Source organism: Nyctereutes procyonoides, unplaced genomic scaffold (genome assembly GCF_905146905.1).
Source record: "Nyctereutes procyonoides isolate TBG_1078 unplaced genomic scaffold, NYPRO_anot_genome, whole genome shotgun sequence".
Taxonomy (NCBI): Eukaryota; Metazoa; Chordata; class Mammalia; order Carnivora; family Canidae; genus Nyctereutes; species Nyctereutes procyonoides.
Window position 1 is genome coordinate 39,709,822 of NW_026575020.1, and position 22,277 is coordinate 39,732,098.

At 40.9% G+C, this 22,277-nt stretch overlaps 1 protein-coding gene across 7 annotated transcripts in view; it reads left to right on the plus strand.

Annotated features, from left to right (window-relative positions):
• Positions 1-22,277, plus strand: part of MAPKAP1 (MAPK associated protein 1) — a 256,321-nt gene that overhangs the window by 184,377 nt on the left and 49,667 nt on the right. For 6 of the 7 annotated variants that reach the window (XM_055321976.1, XM_055321966.1, XM_055321986.1 and 3 more), the window contains one exon: positions 6,635-6,742. The exons of the other annotated variant lie outside the window; for it this stretch is intronic. In XM_055321976.1, the coding sequence (XP_055177951.1) occupies positions 6,635-6,742 (108 nt within the window). The remainder of the gene's footprint in view (positions 1-6,634; positions 6,743-22,277) is intronic. 7 annotated transcript variants of the gene reach the window in all.

Consider the following 22,277-nt stretch of genomic DNA (forward strand, 5'->3'; position numbering starts at 1 on the left):
CCTCCTCCAGCCTACCTGAGGGCGGGAATCGCTGATTATTCATCTTTGTGGCTGGGTCATCATTGGTGCTCAGGATACGTTTGTTACATGATGTGTGGGTGGCGTTGTAACATCGCCTGTCCTTTGATACTTGTGCTGCCATGGTTGGCTCCATGACCTTTACTCATCAGTTTTAGACTATATTTATTGAACCCGAGCCTAGGGAACCTTAGGACTCCGGGCTGCTGAACAAGTCTGATTTTGTAGCTTAAAAGCAAGCTTGCTTAAATAGATATGCACCATCTCCCACCCTGCACCCCTGTCTTGGACACACATGAGAAACAAGATACCACATCCGCTTTAACACCAGCATTCCCTGCCATCATGTATTTTCCCTTAATGGGGCTATTAGCCTGTTGGGACTCTTGGCCTAGGGTTCCACCTGCACCTCATCTCAGCTAGCTCTGTCCCAGCCCGTACTAACAGTAGTAGATGCTGTCACTGAGCACTGTGCTGAAGGAGTCAAGGATTGTCTCATTTAATCTTCATAGCAACCTTCCAAGAGAGGTTCTATTATCTTCCTTTTATAGATGAGAAAATACACAGAGAGGGACCACTGGGTGGCTCAGCAGTTGAGCGTCTGCCTTTGGCCCAGGGCGTGATCCTGGAGACCCGGGATCGGGCTGGACTCCCTGCATGGAGCCTGCTTCTCTCTCTATGTCTCTGCCTCTTTCTGTGTGTCTCTCATGAATAAATGAATAAATAAAATCTTTAAAAAAAAAAAAAAGGAAAAGAAAATACACAGAGATTAAGTAACTTCCCCAGAATACATGTCTGGACGTGTTACTCCCTGAAAGGGTGCAAACACCTGGATTTTTCTGCTCAGCCTTTCCTCCTCCTGGCTCATACTTCATATTTTTCTGGCTGCAAGAAGCTCTTTCAGATTAAAGCAGCTCTTTAAGCTGGTGAATGGAAGATGATTGACATAAAGGCACATCCGTGGAAGTATTCAACCTTTGACTTCATCATTTTTCTTTAGGCAGGTGGTCCTCAAATTTGTTCTGATGCTCAGCAGTAATAGCAATAGGTTAATTCATTTATATCTCACTTCAATCCAAAGAACATCTGGAATATATACATCCTTATAATAGGATAAAAATACATGAATTGAAAAACTACATGAAAGGAAAAGGAAAATAAAGATCCAATCATCACAGAAACGCATGCCCAGTCAGCACAGTTGGATCACATGTTTAGTGCTGAGCTTCCTCACAGGCAAAGAAGAAAGAGTAACCATCACTTAGTTACAAGAGTTATATTAAACTGTCTGAAGATACAAAAGAGCAGCCAATAGCTCTAAGAAAGCACAGCTTTTCCTGAGAGTGAGGTCTGAAGGAGTTTTTCCCCTGCATATTTAGAAATAAAAGGCAGAATGTAGGTATGTATCCACCATCTAACAGATTTTCTTTGAAACTTATGTGCTGAGATGTTTGCCTTAGGTTTACAAAATCCCATAAAAATCCTGCCTGGCTGTTATAACTTGGGACCCTCCCAAAGTGCCCAGAGCAGTATTTTGTTCCTAGACCATCCAGTGACATGGTGTTACTTCAATAAATACATCATTAGAATACCCAAGCGGGTTTTCCTGTCTCAGCACAGTAACTGCTTCCCAGAATCCTTCTTTGGTGTCCACATCCACTGCAAAGTAGAAAGCATGTGGCTTCATGTGCAGCTGTGATATTTGAAAATCTCTTTCCATAGGTGGATGTTGCCTTGAGAAATACATCCTGTTCAGTGGGAAGGAGACTTTTATATAATCATTTCCTTGGAAAAAATATATTAATAGAAGCTGACCTCACAGCTTGTCTTTTTAAAGTGGTTTTAGCTGCTATTTTTTCTTTTCTCCCATGTTAGCTGCCTGAAAATTAAGCATTTGATAGAAATTCTAGGTTGATAGATCTAGTAGGTCTAGGTTGTCATAATCTCAATTATCATCACCAGACATTTATTAAGAACTTGTTATGAGGGAGGCAGTATGGTTTGTACATATTATGAGTGCAGACTAGGGCAGCCTGGCTGTGAGTCCTCATTCTGCCACTTCCTATGGGACCTTGAGCTGGTTATTTAGCCTTTGTAAGTCCCAGTTTCTTCCTGTTATGAAATGGAATTCATATTCTTTACATCCTAGGATGACAAATCAGGTGTTCTGTATAAAAGGCCTAGCACGGTACCTGGCACACAGGCAGAGGCCCTGCTATGTTCTGACCTCTTAGTATTGATATAGTCCAGTGAGGAGGCTGTGGTTGATAGCTGACACTTATATAACACAATTAGTATATCAGACACTAACTGCTTTACAACTATTAACTCATCGAATCCTCAGGTAGGCCTATGAGGTATTATTATCCCCATTTTACAGACAAAGAAACTGAGAGAGATTGAGTTGCCCCAAAATCATACAGCTGAGTTGATCAGCCAGGACTAGAGCAAGGCAATCTGGCCCAAGTCCATTCCCTTAACTACCAGGTTATATTACTTCTCATACATCTATGGCCTAAAGTTATCCATTTGGCTTTTTCGGGGGGAAAATGCGTGCAACAGTCTTTCTTTCTTTTTTTTTTTAAGATTTTATTTATTTATTCATGAAAGAGAGAGAGAGAGAGAGAGAGGCAGAGGGAGAGGGAGAAGCAGGCTCCATGCAGGGAGCCCAACATGGGACTCAGTCCCGGGTCTCCAGGATCACGCCCTGGGCTGAAGGCGGCGCTAAACGGGCCGAGCCACCGAGGCTGCCCACAAGAGTATTTCTTTTTTTTTTTTAATTTTTTTAAATTTATTTATGATAGGCACACAGTGAGTGAGAGAGAGAGAGAGAGAGAGAGAGAGAGAGGCAGAGACACAGGCAGAGGGAGAAGCGGGCTCCATGCACCGGGAGCCCGACGTGGGATTCGATTCGATCCCGGGTCTCCAGGATCGCGCCCTGGGCCAAAGGCAGGCGCTAAACTGCTGCACCACCCAGGGATTCCCACAAGAGTCTTTCTGTGTGAGATATCTCATCCACTGTTTGGGCAAGAATTAGGAGTGAAGTTGATACTTATAAGAGGCAATTTTCAATTTGGATTTTGATCTCAAGTCTCATCTACAGCTTAGCCACCCTACCTTCCCCGGAATCCTTTGCTATGCCCAGAAATGGGTTTCCAAATAGGTCTTCAGTTTTTATGGAAGAGCAGAGGGAGTACCTAGGGTAGAAGGTAACACTCAGAATTTCAGTTAATGACAACACTGGGCACATATAGGAATATTCTTAAGGAAAGATGAAAGGAGAGTCTTCCTGGATGGATGGAAAAATAAGGTGATCCTGTCTTCATAAGGATCCAGGATATAACCATTGGACAGAATATTTAGTATGTATGAATTTCATAAAAATAAATAATTTCAGATCACTTTCATTTTGAACTTATAGAAACCACAAGTGATTCAGAACCCAAATGAAACTACAAATCTACAAAAATTTATACTTATGGTATAAACTATGGCCTCTTTATAATTGTCCAGTAACTTATAGTTTGTTAGAGGAAGAATGGTTCAAAACACAGGGGCTTTAAAGCCTAAGACCCTTGGGGTCTTATTTCCCCTGAGCTACTTCCTACCTTTGTGGTCTTGGGGAAGTTACTTCATCCTGCCAACCTTCAGGGTCCCAGTCTGTCAAATGGGGATAATAATATCTGCCTCTTAGAGCTGCTGTCAGTATACAGTAAGGTAACATGTAGAGTGTTCGGCATATAATGGCCATTCAGTAAGTGAGCATCATCATCATATTAGGCTTCAAGGAGAAAATCCTAAAGCTACTTTCACAAAACAAACTATTTTAATAGAAATATCTGCAAGACCCAAAAAACAAAAGAGGGTGAATGGTTGATTGATAGCTGTTATGGCTTTGAGAAGTGGTGCAGGGGCTCATCATGCTTAGAGACAAGGAACCCTTGCTAGTACTCCCTCCCTCCCCTAGTTTCCCTCATCACGTTTTCCAGGTAGCCATAGACTAGAAGGAAAGAGTGCAAAGGAAAACAGCCTGATATACACCGCGATGCAGCCAGGCCTTGGGTCCCAGCGATCAGGAAAGTGGTGGCTTATTTATAGCCTAGCTGCCAGGTAGGCAGAGAAGCCTAGCTGACAGGTAGACCGAGAAGCCCAGCCCACTGTGCACTGTGCTCAGACTAAGCAAGTCTAGGTTTCAGGGTTACCTAAGATGAAAATAACGATCTGCATAAACAGATAAATGTCTGATTTTGATTAAATTATCACATGTGAAAGACCTATTAGAGATGCCACAATGTGTGATAATTGTGGTATCCTCAGAAAAATGGCATAGGAAGAAATCAGAGGACTTGTAAGTATATATATGATGTATTTTAAATTATAAAAGTAGCCTTTTTATTATAGGAAATGTGAAAAATACAGAAAAACACTAAGGAAAAATAAAACACTCATTATCCCACCATCCAGTATTAGCACTATTCACATGTTGGGAATAACCTTGCAGTCTTTTTTTCCCTTGTGACTTTACCCATATTTTTTCACAATTGCAATCTTCTGCACATGTTGTGTTATAAGTTGCTGTTTTCATAAGATAGCATATTATAAACATGTTTTATAAAATTAGATATTTTTGCAGCATCACTTTTAAGATCTTTATGGTATTTCACAATATTTTGTTTAACCAGTCCCTTGTTGTTATATTTAGGGTGTTCCCAAACTTTGGCTGTCATAAAAAAGTGAATTATTGTGGCTAAACATTGTACCCAATTTCACCCTAAATTCATAGAGGTGGATGTCAGTGTCTTGCACACTATGTTTGCTGGGAGGTATTCAGGGCAGCCCGAGATGGTTTAACCGGCCCATGTCTTAGAAAGCAGCTCTCTAGGTTCAGCGGCGACTCCTTTACCCTAATGGGCTTGAGGCCCACAGCTCTGAAAGGTGGGTGCTGGGAGGGGAAAGGAGAGGGTGCATAGGAATCTTCTTACCAGCTGAGTTTTCTGAAAGTTCAGCTGGGCATGATTTTTCTGTGATTACTTTCTCCAGTGAGTGTGGAAGCATCAGGAATCAGCAGCAAACATGCCTGGTAATTGACAGATGTCAGTGGTAGGTGACAAATGTCAGTGGTAGGTGACAGATAATCAGAGACTAGGAATCACCTGTGTTTCCATACCTTTATTTGCTAAATATTTTCAAAATGAAAATTTAACTGTGTATGATGTTGAAATGCAGTATCTTCTTGACCTGAATATAGCATTTTAGAGTTTATAAGAATTGTGTAGTCTTCTGAGCATGTATTTACATAAAATTGGAAAAGTGTTTTGAGCACTATTGGTAAAAGTTTAAGCACTATAAGTAGTGTATAAAAGACTGTGTACAAGAACTCTGAGTCTTGCTAATGACATACCAATTAGAGAAAAGATGGACTCTCCCATGAAACTGACATGACATGACAGTGCTCTCAATGAATGTAGAACATAGGGGAGGAGGATGACATGGAGGAGGTGAGTGAAATGCCTCTGACTGGTGAAGGAGTGGTACTGGATGTGAATAACAAGCTGACAACAGCTGAAGAATATATCTAAAAATATGTGTTCCGCCTGGGAGCCCCGGAAGGCCTCTGATGCTTTCCTCAGATCTCTTACACCTTTCCTCCATCTGACCAAACACGCCTTTCATAGTCAAAATAATAAGACAGTTTCTTATGCCTCTAATCTTTTCAATAACCATTAACAACATGAGCAGTCTTTTGAATCTGATCATTGGACCCATTAGGTATTATCTGAGAAGAACAAGATTGTCATTTGCCTTGACAAAGAAATACATGAATAAATGTATAAAATGCCCCAGTGTTTTATTAAGATCTGCCACAGCCCCCCGTGTGGCACAGGCTAGCTAGTATTCCCGGTTTTCAGTATTATTGAATCTGTGTCTTTGTGTTTTCATGAATGTTCAACAAAAACATGAATCAGCAGCCCCTGTCTTTCTATCTCTGTACCCAGAAATCAGAGTTGTTTTTTGTCTCACCAGCTTTTTAAATTTTTAAAAAGTTTTTGGGCTGTCATCATTTTAAGAGTTCTAAATATACTTTATTCCTGCTTATAAATGACTATTCATTATTACATAATGATTTTTAATAAGTACTTCTGTAGGACTGCCTCCTATGAGGCAGATACATTACTAAGGATTTTTCCTGTATCATCTGTAATCTTCACAGTAATCCTTAACATATAAGTGTTCCCCCATTACGTATTAGGAAACAGAGGCTCAGAGAGGGTAGGTTATCTCCTTATATCTGAGAAACCATGTAGCCATGAGATTCCAGGTCAGGCCAGCCCAAAAGCCATCTACCTCTCACCTTGTTTGGGGGAGCTGAGCAAAAACAGAGGAAAATAGAACAGTGTATAAAACCTTACAGAAAAAAAAAAACAAAAAAACAACAACAAAAAAAACTTACAGAGAAAAACTCCAAACCCTTCCATCTTGGATAGCTAGACCCCTCAGACATACTTCAGTGTTTTTCTAATGCTTTACCAGCTTTTCAGCCAGTATATGGTGTTTTTTCAATGCTAAATTCATTGTTTCAGACTTCCTCCCCCCTCCTGCCCCTTTGATCTTCCAGGCCCTCAGTACCGCCTAGAGAAGCAGAGTGAGCCCAATGTCGCCGTCGACCTGGAGAGCACTTTGGAGAGCCAGAGCGCGTGGGAGTTCTGCCTGGTCCGCGAGAACAGTACGTTGGCCTCCTCGCTCCGTGCCCACTTTGTCCGTTGCAAACATGCGTAGGAGTCCTGTGTTCGGGAATACTCACTGGTCTGGCTTCGCCAGGCAGATTTGAAATGACTCGGTTTTCCAAGGTAGATCTCAGCCTTTGTGCCAAAAGTGTGTCCCAAAATGAAATGATTGATTTTATGCATTTTGGTAAAATGTCTGCATCCTGTTTAGCACTCTGTGATTAATATTTTTCTGGTAAGCTGTGTCTTCCTAAGTTAAGAGCAGCCTTGGAAACAACAGCTTAAAGATAAATATGAGGCCTTTTCTGAGGACTATTTTGTATATAAAACAACTGGCCTTGTCAGTATCACTACCATGACTTCAAGTTTTAGAAAATTCTCTTTGCATACTCATTAGCAAGAGGCAGTGTAATGGTTCCTAGAGCTATGCTGTAAGCCTTTTTAAAACTTCAGGTTTTTTCTTCTTTAGTTTCTGTGTTGTGAATCTTTGCCACTCCCTCTTCTGTGCTCCCACTAACTTAGGGGACAAGAATGTAAAAACCGAGATTATGGTAGCCAACTCCGCTGTTGTTCCTGCTTACACAGGCTGTTTCTTCTGTGAGGAGCACACTTTCCCCCACTCTGGCTGTTTCTCATCCTTTGTCTCAATTCACATGTCACATCTTCAAAGAGGCCACCTTTTTTTTTTTTAATAAATTTATTTTTTATTGGTGTTCAATTTGCCAACATATAGAGTAATACCCAGTGCTCATCCCATCAAGTGCCCCCCTCAGTGCCTGTCACCCAGCTACCCCCATCCCCCACCCACCTCCCCGTCCACCACCCCTAGTTCATTTCCCAGAGCTGGGAGTCTCTCATGTTCTGTCTCCCTTTCTGATGTTTCCCATTCATTTTTTCTCCTTTCCCCTTTATTCCCTTTTACTATTTTTTTATATTCCCCAAATGAATGAGACCATATAATGTTTGTCCTTCAAAGAGGCCACCTTTGATCCCCCTACTCCCCTTACCTGAACCTGATCCATTCCTCACTTGGTACCCTGTTCTATTCTGTCATAGAGTATACTACTTTTTCTTCATTATATATAGTTCTCTTTATAATTATATGTTTTTCTCAATGATTATTTGTTGTCTGTCTCCCCCACTAGGTTATCAGGTCTGTGAGAGTGTCATTGACCTGTACCATGTTGTCCCTCATTATTTCAGCAAATATTCACTCATTATCCACTATAGGCCAGTACTGTAGGAGCTTAGTAAATGTAGATTGACTGAATGAATAAATGGCAGTTTTTAGTCATGCCACTGACCCTCTCAGCAAGACCAGCTTGCTACTCACTGACCATGGGGCCCTGACAGCCTCTGTTGAAGACTCATGCACAAATTTCACCAGGATGGTGAAACATGATCTTTGCATTTAGCAACACAATCTAAAACGCAGAAAAAGTTGGTATCCCACAGTCTGCAGCCAATTATAAGTATCTTATATAAATATACAAAGAAATAAAAATCAAGAGGATTCCCAAATGGTAAAAAATTCAAATAAATAATAAAAAAAGTTTATCCCGGGGATCCCTGGGTGGCGCAGCGGTTTAGCGCCTGCCTTTGGCCCGGGGCGCGATCCTGGAGACCCGGGATCGAATCCCACATAGGGCTCCCGGTGCATGGAGCCTGCTTCTCCCTCTGCCTGTGTCTCTGCCTCTCTCTCTCTCTCTGTGTGACTATCATAAATAAATACAAATTAAAAAAAAAAAGTTTATCCCTATCAACAACATAAGATAAAAACATTTTAAAGCAACAATGGAATACTCTTCACCTATCAAATAAGCCAGGTATTTCAAAAAAAGAGCCCATATGACTGGAAAGAAATAGACATATTCAAACACCAGTGACTAGCATGAGTTAATGTAACTGTGAGAATCAAGAAACATAAAAATGTTTTCCCCAGCATTTCTGCTTTTGGAAATCTGTCCAAAGGAGAAAAGAATCTAAAATGCAATAAGTATATATGTATAATGATAGTTGTTAGATATTTATATTATTTAACACTAGAAGAGTAGTTAGATGAAGTGTATATGTATACTTAAAAAAATTGCACAGAGCATCACCTTTTGGTAAAGGCAGACCAAGTAATTTGAACAAATTCTCCCAATGAAGGTAACTTAAAAAGCTCATTAAAATCTACAAATCATCACCCTAAAGTTATCAGAAAGCACAAGATAGAAAATAATTAATGGCCTATATGTGGGAGAAGGTTGAACCAAAAGAACTGAGAGCAATACCTAAGAATAATTTTACCTGAATATCATCTGAACTTGAGGGCTGCTGTATGTAAAGGAAATTTTATAGCTTTCAGATTCATATATTACAAAAGAAGAAAGGCCAAAATATAATAAATAAGCATTCAGCTCAAGAAATTAGAAAAGAAACCAAATAAAGAAACTTAAAGAGAATTGAAGGAAGTAATAAAGAGCATAAATTAATGAATTAGAAGATTTAAGGACATCAAAACCAAAAATTAGTTCTTAGAAAACATTAATAAATTACTAAACCTCTGATGAGGGATCCCTGGGTGGCGCAGCGGTTTGGCGCCTGCCTTTGGCCCAGGGCGCAATCCTGGAGACCCGGGATCGAATCCCACGTCGGGCTCCCGGTGCATGGAGCCTGCTTCTCCCTCTGCCTGTGTCTCTGCCTCTCTCTCTCTGTGTGTGACTATCATAAATAAATAAAAAATTTTAAAAAAATTACTAAACCTCTGATGAAATATATTAAAGACAAGGAAGAAAAATAATAGAAACAAATAGTAATAAAATAAAAAAAGAGGTATACTTTTATTGCCAAGGATCTACGGTTATTAAACAGCATGAAATTATTTTGAAAACCTCCATACTAAAAATTGTGAAAATGTAGATGAAAAGGACAAATTCCTTTTAAAAAAATGACAATTTGCCAAAATTGACACAAGAAGAAATAGAAACCTTGAATATACTCATAACTATTTTGAAAATTGAGTTCACAATTAAAAACCTTCCCACAAAGAAAATTCAGGCCCAGTTTATTTTGCTAGCTAGTTGTACCAAACACCTATGGAAGAAATTACTCCAGTCTTACATCAGCTGTTCCAAAGAATAGAAAAAGAAGTGTCACTCTCCATTTCAGTTTAAGAGACTATCTCAGTCTTGTTACCAAACCCTATTAAAGACAATGCAACACAGAAAATTTAAATAGACACTATTAAATTTTTGCAACACAAAAACTTAAATAACCTAAACAAAATGTTAAATTAAATCCAGTATTCTATTAAGGGGATAATAGAGCATTCCCAAGTTGGTTTATTCAGAGAGTAACAAGGTTAGTGTGACCTAGTCAAAACAATTAATTTTTTAGGAATTTCACTCATATTATAATAACTAATTATTTATCCCTATGTAATAGTTAGAGATTATATCATTCCAAACCCCCACCCCCCCCATAACTACAAAACAAAACAATATACCAAAAAACTTATCATTATTAACACAACTCTAAACACAATCAAAACATTAAAAACACATTTCTCCAACCCAAAATAATAAAACCTTCTCCACATACCTTACCCCCCCACCCCACCACACACATACCCCCCACCCCCCCCTCCCCACCCCTCCCATCCACTAACTACCACTATTAACAAAATTCTCACGATAACAAAAAAACCACCATACCAAAACAACCAACCAACTCTAAACCTATATTCATCATCAAACAATTCTCCACCCCCTAAATCCAAAAACCCCCAACCACATCTCCCATAGATATACCCTAAACTTATACTATCAACACCACCAAAACAACTAAAAACCTATCTTCCTCACAAAATTTACCAATCCTCATACCAACCCCCAAATTCATATTATAACACATAAATAATACATAAAACATAATCACGGTAATTATGGTACTCCTATCTTTTTTCATTCTTTCTTTCTTCATAAGGCGACTCTTTATTTGATAGAAAGTGTATTTTTTAAATGCATGAGGTTATAATAATGCTCTCAGTGTCTTTTTTCATGCTATGCGCGTGCGGTCCACAACTCGGCCGCCCCGCCAACAATCACTCTCCTCTGTCTGATTATGGTGTGTGTGTATAGAGTAGATGAGTGATATGATATGAGAAGTCATGCACTCTTTCGTTATTTCGACCCTGAGTGTTCGTGTGTGTTTTGGTGTTTCCAACCCGTCGGAGCGCACTCGCATAAGATTTTAGGAGTGGTGTGACAGGTTTGCGCGCTTGTAGAATATGGAGAAGTGTAAGAGTGAGGTGTGATGGCGTGAGCTGCTGTAAACAGCTCAAATCCATTCTCACGCTCGCACGCGCGCGCTCGCCCTTTCCTCTCTCACCTCAGACTCTTCTCTCGTTACTAATTCCTACTATCCTGAGACAAACAGTTGTTTCCAGTTCTCACGTAAGTTATCATCTTTATTAGGAGATAGAGTCTGGGTGTGTGTATATGCAGCATCTCTGTTAAGGAATGATGAGGATACATTTGGTGTAGGCGGTAGGTAGCTTGAGTGGGCGTGTAGACGAGTGGAGGTGTGGTGGTCGGGGATATTTTGTGGCGCATGTTACACATATATACAACAAATGTGTGCACATCTGTACTTCCCTGTTTAGAAACAAATGAAGACAAACTTACTTAGTGTTCTCATTTTTTCTTTTATCATTTTTAAATTTTTTTATTTATTTGAGAGAGAGCACAAGCAGGGAGGAGTGGCAGAGGGAGAAGCAGCCTCCCCGCTGAGCAAGGAGCCTGATGCAGGACTTGATCCCAGGACCCTCAGACCATGACCTGAGCCAAAGGCAGATGCTAACTGACTGAGCCACTCAGGCGCCCCTTCTTTTATCATTTTAACAATACATTTGTAGAAATTATTCCACATTAATCCACATGTGTGTAATGTACACATACGTGTAAATTCAACCTTTTTCAACTGTACCACAGTATATCATAGTATACTGTGATTTCAAATTAGTTTTTTTTAATTTTTTATTTTTTTTTTTAAAGATGAGGCCTAGCTCTCGTCCTAGAAAAGAGACACTATGAGGATTGGTAGATAAAGCTTTGAAATCTGGGGCTCTTATTCTCACTCCACTTGTAAGCGTGAGCATAGTTTTAATAAATTGTCTGACATCTGTGAGCCTCAGCACCCCCATCTTAAAGGATTTGCAAGAAATTCCAGCTTTCTCACTCTGAGTCAAAATCACTATGTTTGTGAAAGAAGCCCTTACCAGCATTTACAAAGGACACAAGGCAGTCAGTGGTTTGGAATCAGTAGAATATTATAACTAATATTTGTAAAATGGAAGTAAATTATAAAAGCAATTTATTTCTTTTCTAGAGAAGGTTTTTACTCTTTTGCTTAATTTTAAATAGAAATTCCAATGAAGAAACAAATATTTTTCTCCCACAGCTACGTATTAGGAAGTTGGATTGAGACAAAAATATTTCAGAAATAGAATTTTTTTTTTTGCTTCTATTGGTATGTTTGATCAGGACAGGCTTGCTGTCCATAAAGCCATTTTAGAAGTGAACTGAATTATGAGCATCTATCATGCAATGTTTAAGAGACTTCGCTATTGAGCCAGATTGCCTCGGTTCATATTCTGACCCTGTCACTTACTGGCTGTGTGACCTTAGACAATTTACTTAGCCTTTCTTGGGTTTATCTGCCTTCATAAGGTTGAGAGGATTCAGTGAATTTTAATAATCATAAAGCTCTTAGAACAGTGCCTGGCACATAATAAACACTCAATAAACGTTAGCTATAATTAATAAATAATGAAAACAGCCTTCTGTGGCTGACAGAGCAGATGGGCCACAGATGTGGAGGTCTGGAATCATAGACCTGTTGGGGCCCTCAAGAAGGTGTATGATGGGGGGAGGAACTGATACAGAATGGAGGGAGGAAGGGGAGTGGAGGGCAGGCAAATCCGTAAGTCTGTGTCATAAGACCAGAGACCTTAGAAGCAAAGTACTTTCCAGCAAATGTGCTTTGGTGTCCCAAAAGAGATGTGTACCTTGTAAGTAAAACCATTTGATTGAGCATACTGCCATAAGAGTGGATATAAGCCTTTCAGTTTTTCTTCCAAGGAGGGTGGTCATAACTTTTTATATCGATCAACCACATCAAAAGATGTTTCTTGGGCAGCCCGGGTGGCTCAGCGGTTTAGCGCCACCTTCAGCCCAGGGTGTGATCCTGGGGACCCGGGATCGAGTCCCACATCAGGCTCCCTGCATGGAGCCTGCTTCTCCCTCTGCCTATGTCTCTCCCTCTCTCTGTGTCTCTCATGAATAAATAAATAAAATCTTAAAAACAAAAAAAGATGTTTCTTAAATCACTTATTCAGGCCTTCTATTGTAAGGCATTATCCTAGACATTTTGCAAACACTCTCTTGTAATTTTCACAATCACCCTATAAGATACTGTTCTAATTATGGAGAGAGGTTGTGACTTGTGCAAAGTTAGCTAGCCAGCAGATGATGGAACCAGAGTTCTAAGTCAGCTGATTCCAAAGCCCACCGTGAGATTATTGGTAAAATAACCTAAATTTTCAATCCTAAAAATTGTGATGACAATTGTCTTATATACAATGAGAGAAGCTTGCTAATAATGAAGCTGATATGACAAGAGTTTCTGTCTAGGGACTGAGAGCTAATATTTGTGCTTGGATCTTGGCCTAAATAAGAAAATGACAAGCCAAAGTCCTTGAGCTTTCCAGTTTGGATTCTTGTCTGATAATCTACTACATCCTTCAGCCAACTGCCTGCCAGAAGCTGGAATCAGACCAGAAGGAGGCATGAGTACATTATAGAGAGGATGTAACGTTAGAAGACTTCCACTCTTGTCCAAGCATCTATATAAATCCTGGCACCAAACTGAGCCTCAATTTCCTTTTGTGCCAAATGTTGCCAGTGACCTTTTCTCTTATCCACTGATTATATGTAGGTAGTCCATCCAGGTCCTTCTTAGAAGAAAAGTGCAGCATGAACCAACGTGTTCTTTCCACAACTTTCAGAAAGAAACTCAGGAATTTTCCATCATCAGGGAAACAGGTCTGAAATTAAACTGGCTTTACAGAGTACCAGCAAAATGTCAGACACTGTATCTTTACTCTCTGACCACCCAGAGTCTTTCAAAAGCACTGTCCTTTAAAAGCACTGTCTCTCTGCAGCCTCTCACATCAGACAAATCATGTCACTTCTCTGAGCTTCAGTTTCTTCTGTAAATAGAGGTGGTTGAATCTTTCACAAGGGTTTTTTGAGGATTAAATGAGATACAAGTACCTTCATTATAATGACCTTTTAGGTCACTGTGCTCGTCATCTTTATTTTATAGAAGCAGAGGCATGCACATGATCACATGAATAATAATCAGGGGTGGGAGGCTTGGAAAACTGTCTTCTGTCCAGTAAGTTTAGTGCAAAGTTGAATCTGATTATTTTATTTCCTGAGTAGAAGTTATCATACCAAGAGGCTTTGGTGGTTCTCTAGATGTCAGTTCCACTTCCTTTGATCTCCTTTCCTTTGCAAGGAGATCTTCCATTATTTCAGTGCTTTACTGAAGTCCTCAATTCTCTTAATCTATCCTGAGGAAGGCTATCCTGAGGAAGTCTCAGCTCAAGGTGGACAGTCATGTAGATAAGTGGACTGTGCTGGGGAGAGTATCTCTGGGTGTCAGTCTGTGGGAGGCCTCTTCTAGTTCCTTTAGTTTCTCCCTTGAAGACCAGAAGAGGAGGCAGCTTCCTGTGCTCAAGAAGAGTCTCTCCTTTCCCCAGTCTGACCACTGACACCAGTGATGGATTGACCCACTCCCACACTGGACTGTGACCACTACCACTCCGCCCCAGGGCAGGGACCATGCGGGTGCCTCTGGCCAGGTATGGTTCATTACCCTGGATGGAGTGAGCCTTCTGAGTCCCTGGCATCAAGGAGGCTTCTCACTAGGGCTCCAGGGGGCAAGTACATGATAGCTTTTAAAGACAATTTGGGATTTGGGTGAGAATCTACACTCAAGTTTCTTCATGGAGGTACTTGGGCTTCTGCCCCCACCCATTGCCTCCCCCCCAGTACTACTAAATATAAAAGGAAGGCAGGAAGCAACCATAGGCAGTGAATGACTGTTTGCTAATCCTGATGTGTTTCTAGTTTCTCTGCATGGTGCTTAATCATAGTGGGCTAATCCTTCCTCCTGTGCTCTGTGCCAGCCCTGGAGACTCCCTGGTGGTTCCATTTGGCTTCTGGAGGCTTTCTTTAGCTACAGATTACTAATCTCTCTAATTTCTGTCATGTGATTTAAATACCCAGGCTTTAAGCCTCTTTTATTATAATGCAACAGCAGTCTTCAAATGCAAGAGAAAATGTAATCATGCAAATAACTCTGTTTACAAATAGAAATGACCTGTGGTATACATGGTTCAGATTTTAGGTTGAATTACTGCTGAAAGCCAGTTACATATCTGGCTTTGGTGGGGGAGAAGTGTTCACTCTAAGGAATTTTTGTATGGGTGAGGATTTTTCCATGTAGATATGGATAATAGCACCCCTGCTTTGCTGCATGCTAACAGAATTTAAATAAAACAGAAATATTGTCCCCAGTGTAAGAATACCTGAGTGTTGGCACCTCTTGCTTTCTGGTTAATGTCGGCTGTTGGTCACATGTTGTAATGGAAAAGGCAAGATGTTTGCAGGCACTGTGTGACCATGGGCAAGTTGTTCTCTGTGAACGTCATTTCCCACCTGTTACCAGTGTGATGGTAACCTCTGTCCTGTAGGGCTGTTAGGATGATATCGTGTATGCTAAGAGCACAGGGTGAGGTGTATGCACAATGCAGGTTCTGGCCAGGCCCAGTATTTGTCTGTGTGCCCAAGACAGCACGCAACTGGCCTAGGCACCATGGCCAGTGCACGTGTGTGGTGGCTTTCCCCTCCCTGTTACTCCAGTTTTCTCACTAGCTCTCGGACTTCCTGCAGGCTCCTTTGACAATGGCCAGCACCAAGGGTACATGGTACCTGGGGCAAAAACCAGTGCTGACCTAGTCCAGAGGCAGACTCACGCCCTGTCCACACCTCCTTCTTTAGTAATGAATGTCTGAATTGCACTTTTCCCTCTCCCTTTCTTGAAAGTTCCCCCCTTTTCATTTTATCATTAGGTAGTAATTAGTATTCAAGGGAAATTGGTCTTAATATATTGAAATTGGTTAAGTGCATTTAGACCTGTACCACAGCCAATGTCTTATTGGAAAATGTAATTGGGGACTCTGTGTATGTAATTAATTGAATTACAATTAAGAACTTTCATTAAGCGATACACTGGTACATTAAAGCAGTAAGGAAACATGTTTGACGAGCCACAAACCCTGTATGGGCTCTAAGTGAGGGCACAGGGATTTGCATCCCTCTGGTAGGCTCCTGGCCCCAGAATCTGCCCTGCAGCCCCTGACTAATGGTTTGGTAATGCATCAGGTGACATTTCTGCAGTGATTCCCTGATAGGAGGTGGGGTTCTTCTAGCATGTGTGCCCTCAGTCTCTGACTCTGGAGTCAGAGAGAGAGAGAGAGAGAGAGGCACCTCAGTGTTGATCAAATATTACAGTTCTTAGATACTTTGTCATGGAAGTTGTCAAAAATGCCCAGGCTCCTTTTACTGTGTTTCCCCCAGTAAACAAAGTAACAAAGATACATTGCAGGAAGAGGAAGTGATGAGAATTCTGTCATCAACCTAACTTAGCAAACCTATAATGAACCAGTGGTCTAGACCCTTGGATGGTCACTTTATCCTCTAAAAGGTGATTAGTTTCATTCTTGGCACACATTTGTTTATTTATCCCCTAAACATTGATGGTGCCCTCCTCTAGGGCCAGCCACTGTGTTGAGACAGTAGAGAGGAGCTCCACATTATGGAGCTCACAGTGATAGGTACTACTAAGGGTATAAAAAAGTAGCTATGGGCATCCCGGGTGGCTTAGTGGTTTCGCACCGCTTTTGGCCCAGGGCGTGATCCTGGAGACCTGGGATCAAGTCCCAAGTCAGGCTCCCTGCGTGGAGCCTGCTTCTCCCTCTGCCCGTGTGTCTGCCTCTCTCTCTCTCTCTCTCCCTCCCTCCCTCCCTCTAATGAAGCAATAAATAAAGTCTTAAAAAAAAAAAGGTAGCTAGCAGGAGTTGGTAAGAGAAGGAGAAAACTTCTTGAGGAAGTAGAAAAAAGAGTTAGTGAGTGAGGGAAGAATGTTCCAGTCCAAGGGACTGCTCATCTCAAGGCTTGAGAAGGAGCTTGACCTGTTTGGGAATAAACAGAATGGAGTGAAATGAGCAAGGGCAAGAGCGCTGAAAGTTAAGACTGAGGGATGCGGGATCCCTGGGTGGTGCAGCGGTTTGGCGCCTGCCTTTGGCCCAGGGCGCGATCCTGGAGACCCGGGATCGAATCCCACATCGGGCTCCCAGTGCATGGAGCCTGCTTCTCCCTCTGCCTGTGTCTCTGCCTCTCTCTCTCTCTGTGTGTGACTAATCAATAAATAAATAAATAAATAAATAAATAAATAAATAAATAAATAAATAAATAAATAAATAAAAGACTGAGGGATGCACAGGATCTAGAAAGCAGAGCCTAATGACCCTGGTTTTGTGTCCTGCTCTTTTTAGAAATTCTACAAACCGGAAACTGTTTCTTTCTGTTTATCTCATAAAACAAGATTACCCTGATTTATTGAGGGTCTGAAATCTCCCTGTGGAAAGGCTCTGACTCCAAGAGTTTAATCAGGCCCTGACAGCAAGGATCCCTACCCTGGTCGTAGCGTGGAACATTCAGTGAAGGGCATATCCTACTATGTGATCCTGATGGCTTTGGTAAGATTACTGCAGAGGGCATGCATGCACGCATGTGTGTGTTATAGTATATATCACCTATTGATTATTTTTTAGAGACTAGAAAAATGACTAGTTGCCAAAGGGAAGTGTTTAATAGAAGAGAAGTTTAGGGCTTATGAAGCTTTAGGGACTTTAAAGGCCTTTGGAAAAAAAAATGTGATGGATGTAGATAGCAAAGGGAGAGTTTTTCTCTTCCACTCACTTATGCAGCTAGCTTTGAGTCTTACACAGAGAGCAGAGAGAATTAGGTTTTATCCCTGATTCCTTATTCTGGAAAGGCCAGACATGATTGTGTTTTCCTTAGATACTGTTATGGCCCATGGAGTTGCACACTCACAGCCTATCCGAGGAACATTTCTACTCGAAGGGTTATGTGTTGGTTTAGGGCACATTTTTGGAATTATTCAGACATGGGTTTTCAAAGTTCCAGCTTATGCTAGTTGTATGGCTGTACTAGTAGGATGACATTGCAAGCCTCATTTTTCTCACCTGTAAAAAGTGAATACTACACAACAAAAGAGCACTGGGGAAATTAAATGAGGTAGTGTATTTAAAGTGCTGAGCATGGTGTCTGGCGTATAGTAAACACTCAGTAAATGTTAGCTGCCCTTGTAGTTATTGAGACAGGACCTCAGTCTGGTGGGTTGTCTGAATGGAAAACTAGGAATGGTGTATGAGGTTCTATTAACCAACGTAAATACAGAGATGGTATACAAACTTGGATACTATTATGGTCAACGTGTGTTGCATCAAACTTCGTTCCTATCACCAACAGCATTTATTGAATACCTACTATGTTCTCTGTAGGATAGAATGCTCCTGCACTCAAAGGAACTTATAGTATAGAAGGGGAGTACAGATGTTTATCATACTTATCATTAGAGCCTCAGACTACAAGGTTTCAGGAGACGGATCAGTGAATATTCTGGACTAGACCTTGATGTATATACATTTTAAGAAATGGGAAGGACATTCTGGCCAAATGGTATAACCTGAGCAAAGTCCAGGAATTGTTCCTTGTGGAGAATAGCAATAAGGCATCAAGATAGAGTAGGACAGGGGTACCTGGCTGGTTCAGTTGGTGGAGCATGCAACTCTTGACCTCAGGATTGAGTTCAAGCCCCACTTTGGGAGAGAAAAAAAGATAGGGTAGGGCAGAATCAGGGAAATACAAATCAAAACCACAATGAGATACCACCTCACACCAGTGAGAATGGGGAAAATTAACAACGCAGGAAACCACAAATGTTGGAGAGGATGTGGAGAAAGAGGAACCCTCCTGCACTGTTGGTGGGAATGTGAACTGGTGCAGCCACTCTGGAAAACCGTGTGGAGGTTCCTCAAAGAGTTAAAAATAGATCTGCCCTACAACCCAGCAATTGCACTGCTGGGGATTTACCCCAAAGATACAGATGCAATGAAACGCATCCCGATGTTTCTAGCAGCAATGTCCACAATAAACTGTGGAAGGAGCCTCGGTGTCCATCGAAAGATGAATGGATAAAGAAGATGTGGTTTATGTATACAATGGAGTATTACTCAGCCATTAGAAACAACAAATACCCACCATTTGCTTCGACGTGGATGGAACTGGAGGGTATTATGCTGAGTGAGATAAGTCCATCAGAGAAGTACAAACATTATATGGTCTCATTCATTTGGGGAATATAAAAAATAGTGACAGGGAATAAAGGGGAAAGGAGAGAAAATGAGTGGGAAATATCAGAAAGGGAGACAGAACATGAGAGACTCCTAACTCTGGGAAACGAACTAGGGGTGGTGGAAGGGGAGGAGGGCGGGGGTGGGGTGACTGGGTGGGGGGCACTTAGGGGGGCACTTGATGGGATAAGCACTGGGTGTTATTTCTATATGTTGGCAAATTGAATACCAATAAAAAATAAATTTACAAAAAGTAGGGCAGAGATGGTTTATTTTTTCTTCTTTTTTTTAAGATTTTTTTTTTTTTTTTTTTTTTTTTTTGAGAGACAGGGTCAGGGGAAGAATACACATGTGTACGGAGGGGAAGAACAGAGAGAAAAGGAGAGAATCCTCAAGCAGACTCCCTGCTCAGCATAGAACCTAATGAGGGGCTTGATCTTAAGACCTGAGATCATGACCTGAGCTGAAATCAAGAGTTGGACACTTAACCAACTGAACCACTCAGACGCCCCTATTTCCTCTTCATTTAGTCAGTTATTTGTACAGCAGTATTTTATTGTGTGCCGGGTCCTGACATGGGTACTGTCTCTGCCTTTGAAGAATTTATCCCCCTCTACCTCTGACCATTTTATTTTCCACTATTCCCCTTCACACACTCTTTGCTCCAACCAAATGTAAACACTTGCCATTCCCTATATATGTGCTCACACCTTGTGAACTTATTTTTCTCATACTATTCCCTCTGTGGATTTCCTGTCCCCTTTCTATCGTCTGAGAATCCTGCCATTCTGCTCTGTTCCTGAAGCACAAGCACAGTCCTACAGCTGTGGTTGGTGCTGGGTGACTATTTGTGAACCTGCTAGGATTAGTCAACCACATCATCACACTACAGAAAATTTAAAGGTGAGGATGTAACAAAGTCCATCGTCTTTTGGTTGAGTTCTAGAGTTGGCATAGATCTTTTCAGAGAAGAGAGATTGAAAATGCTTTAACTTATAACAAGATTCAAGCTTTTTAACTTGGTCTAAGATTCACTGAACCATAAAATGAAGTTTGAAGTTTTGTGTAGTTTGTATCTATGAACATAAGACATCTGCTGGTAGCACAGTTCATCTGAGCCTTGATTTAATGGTTAGTTCCCATTTGTCTGAAAGGAGGTCGTGTACGTACCTCTGTCTCCCTCAGTTTCAGTGAAATCACATATATGAAAACACTTTTTATTCATTTTTTATTTTTTTAAAGATTTATATATTTATTTATTCATGGGAGACACACACAGAGAGAAAGAGAGAGGCAGAGACACAGGCTGAGGGTGAACCAGGCTCCATGCAGGGAGCCCGACGTGGGACTCGATCCCGGGTCTCCAGGATCACGCCCTGGGCTGAAGGCAGCGCTAAACCGCTGAGCCACCTGGGCTGCCCCTGAAAACACTTTTTAAATGTAAAACAATTTTAGTTATAATTAGCCTTGGTCTGATCACCTCAGCTTTCTATTTGTGTTTATTGTCAGGTATATAGCACATGCATAGCTGTAACTATACTTTCATGTCTCATCACGATTGTCCAAATGAATGTCCAGGGACAGTGAAAAACATGGCATAAGAACCAGTAAAGGCAGTGACTCTCAAGCTTCTTGGTGTTAGACTGCTTTACACTCTTAAAAATTATTGAGGATCCTAAAGAGCTTTTGTTTATTGGGTTACATCTACTTATTAAGAATAAACACTGAGAACTTTTAAAATACTACATCTTAACATAAATTTTTATGAAAAATAGCTATATTTTCTTTTAGTTTTGTTTTGTTTTCCATTTTCTTTCTCTGAAGAGTGTTTATTTTTGTTCCATCAGGAAGATAAATTATTGACCAGTCACCTGAACCAGTGGCACTATTTTATATATATTTTTGCAAATTTCTGTCATGTCTGGCTGTATAGAACATCTTGATTTTCATATCTACCGCATTCAGTCTACTATATTGTTTCAGTTAAAGTATATGAAGAAAATTTGGCCTAACACAGATATGTGGTTGGAAAAGATAGGAGTATTTCAGTAGCCTTTTCAGAGAATAGTGGACATTAATTTTCATTAATATACCAAAACTCAAGTGATTGATTCTTAAAGGTTAGTTCCAATGTGGAATCAGAACCATATCATTGAACTTGTGCACTTATTATTACTTTGTGCCCTTGTAAGATAATAGGCATGAAAAGGGCAAATGTCTCACTGTTAATATTATGAAAATAGTATTGAGATTCTAGACCCCCAGAATGGTTCTTGGGGATCACCCATCCAGTGGGTCCTGGACTATACTTTGAGAACCAGTGATTTAGAGTTTACAGTTACCTACACTGTCTCTCTCCTTGCTGCTGCTTGTAGGAAGGCAGTGAGGTGGGAAGGGAAGGAGAAGCACAGCAGAAGGAATGTGGACTTGAGTTCAACGGATTTGTCCCAGCTCTGCCCCTTCCCAAAAATGGAATCTTGGGCAAGATTTTGAGCCACTCTTGACCCTTGATATCAGAGTTAGGATTTGAACCTATATCCCTGAACTCTGTGTTACAGTATTATTAAGTCCCAACACCACTTCCCAACCTTTGGCTCTCTCAGCCATTCCCTCCCCTTTCTTTTCTGCAGGCCCTAGACTTTGCCCGGCTACTCCTTCCCTCCCATCCCCTCTTGCCCAGGCCTGGTTTTGCCATTAAGATAGGTGTTGTTCCAAAAAAAAAAAAAAAAAGATAGGTGTTGTTCCTGTTTCTTCTATTCTCATTCTTTCCTCTAGATAGCTGCACTCCTTTCCCCCTTAAATTTTGTCCCTCAAACATTTACAAATTACACTTGGGCTCTCTGTCATTCTTCCAAAGCCTGGTGTCAGTCCAATCCGAGCACCTGGTGCGCAAGTCACTTTTAGGCTCCACCCCAAAATTTGATCTATCACAATACATCTATGAGTTATTGCAGCTCGAGCGTTTTGACACAATACATTAT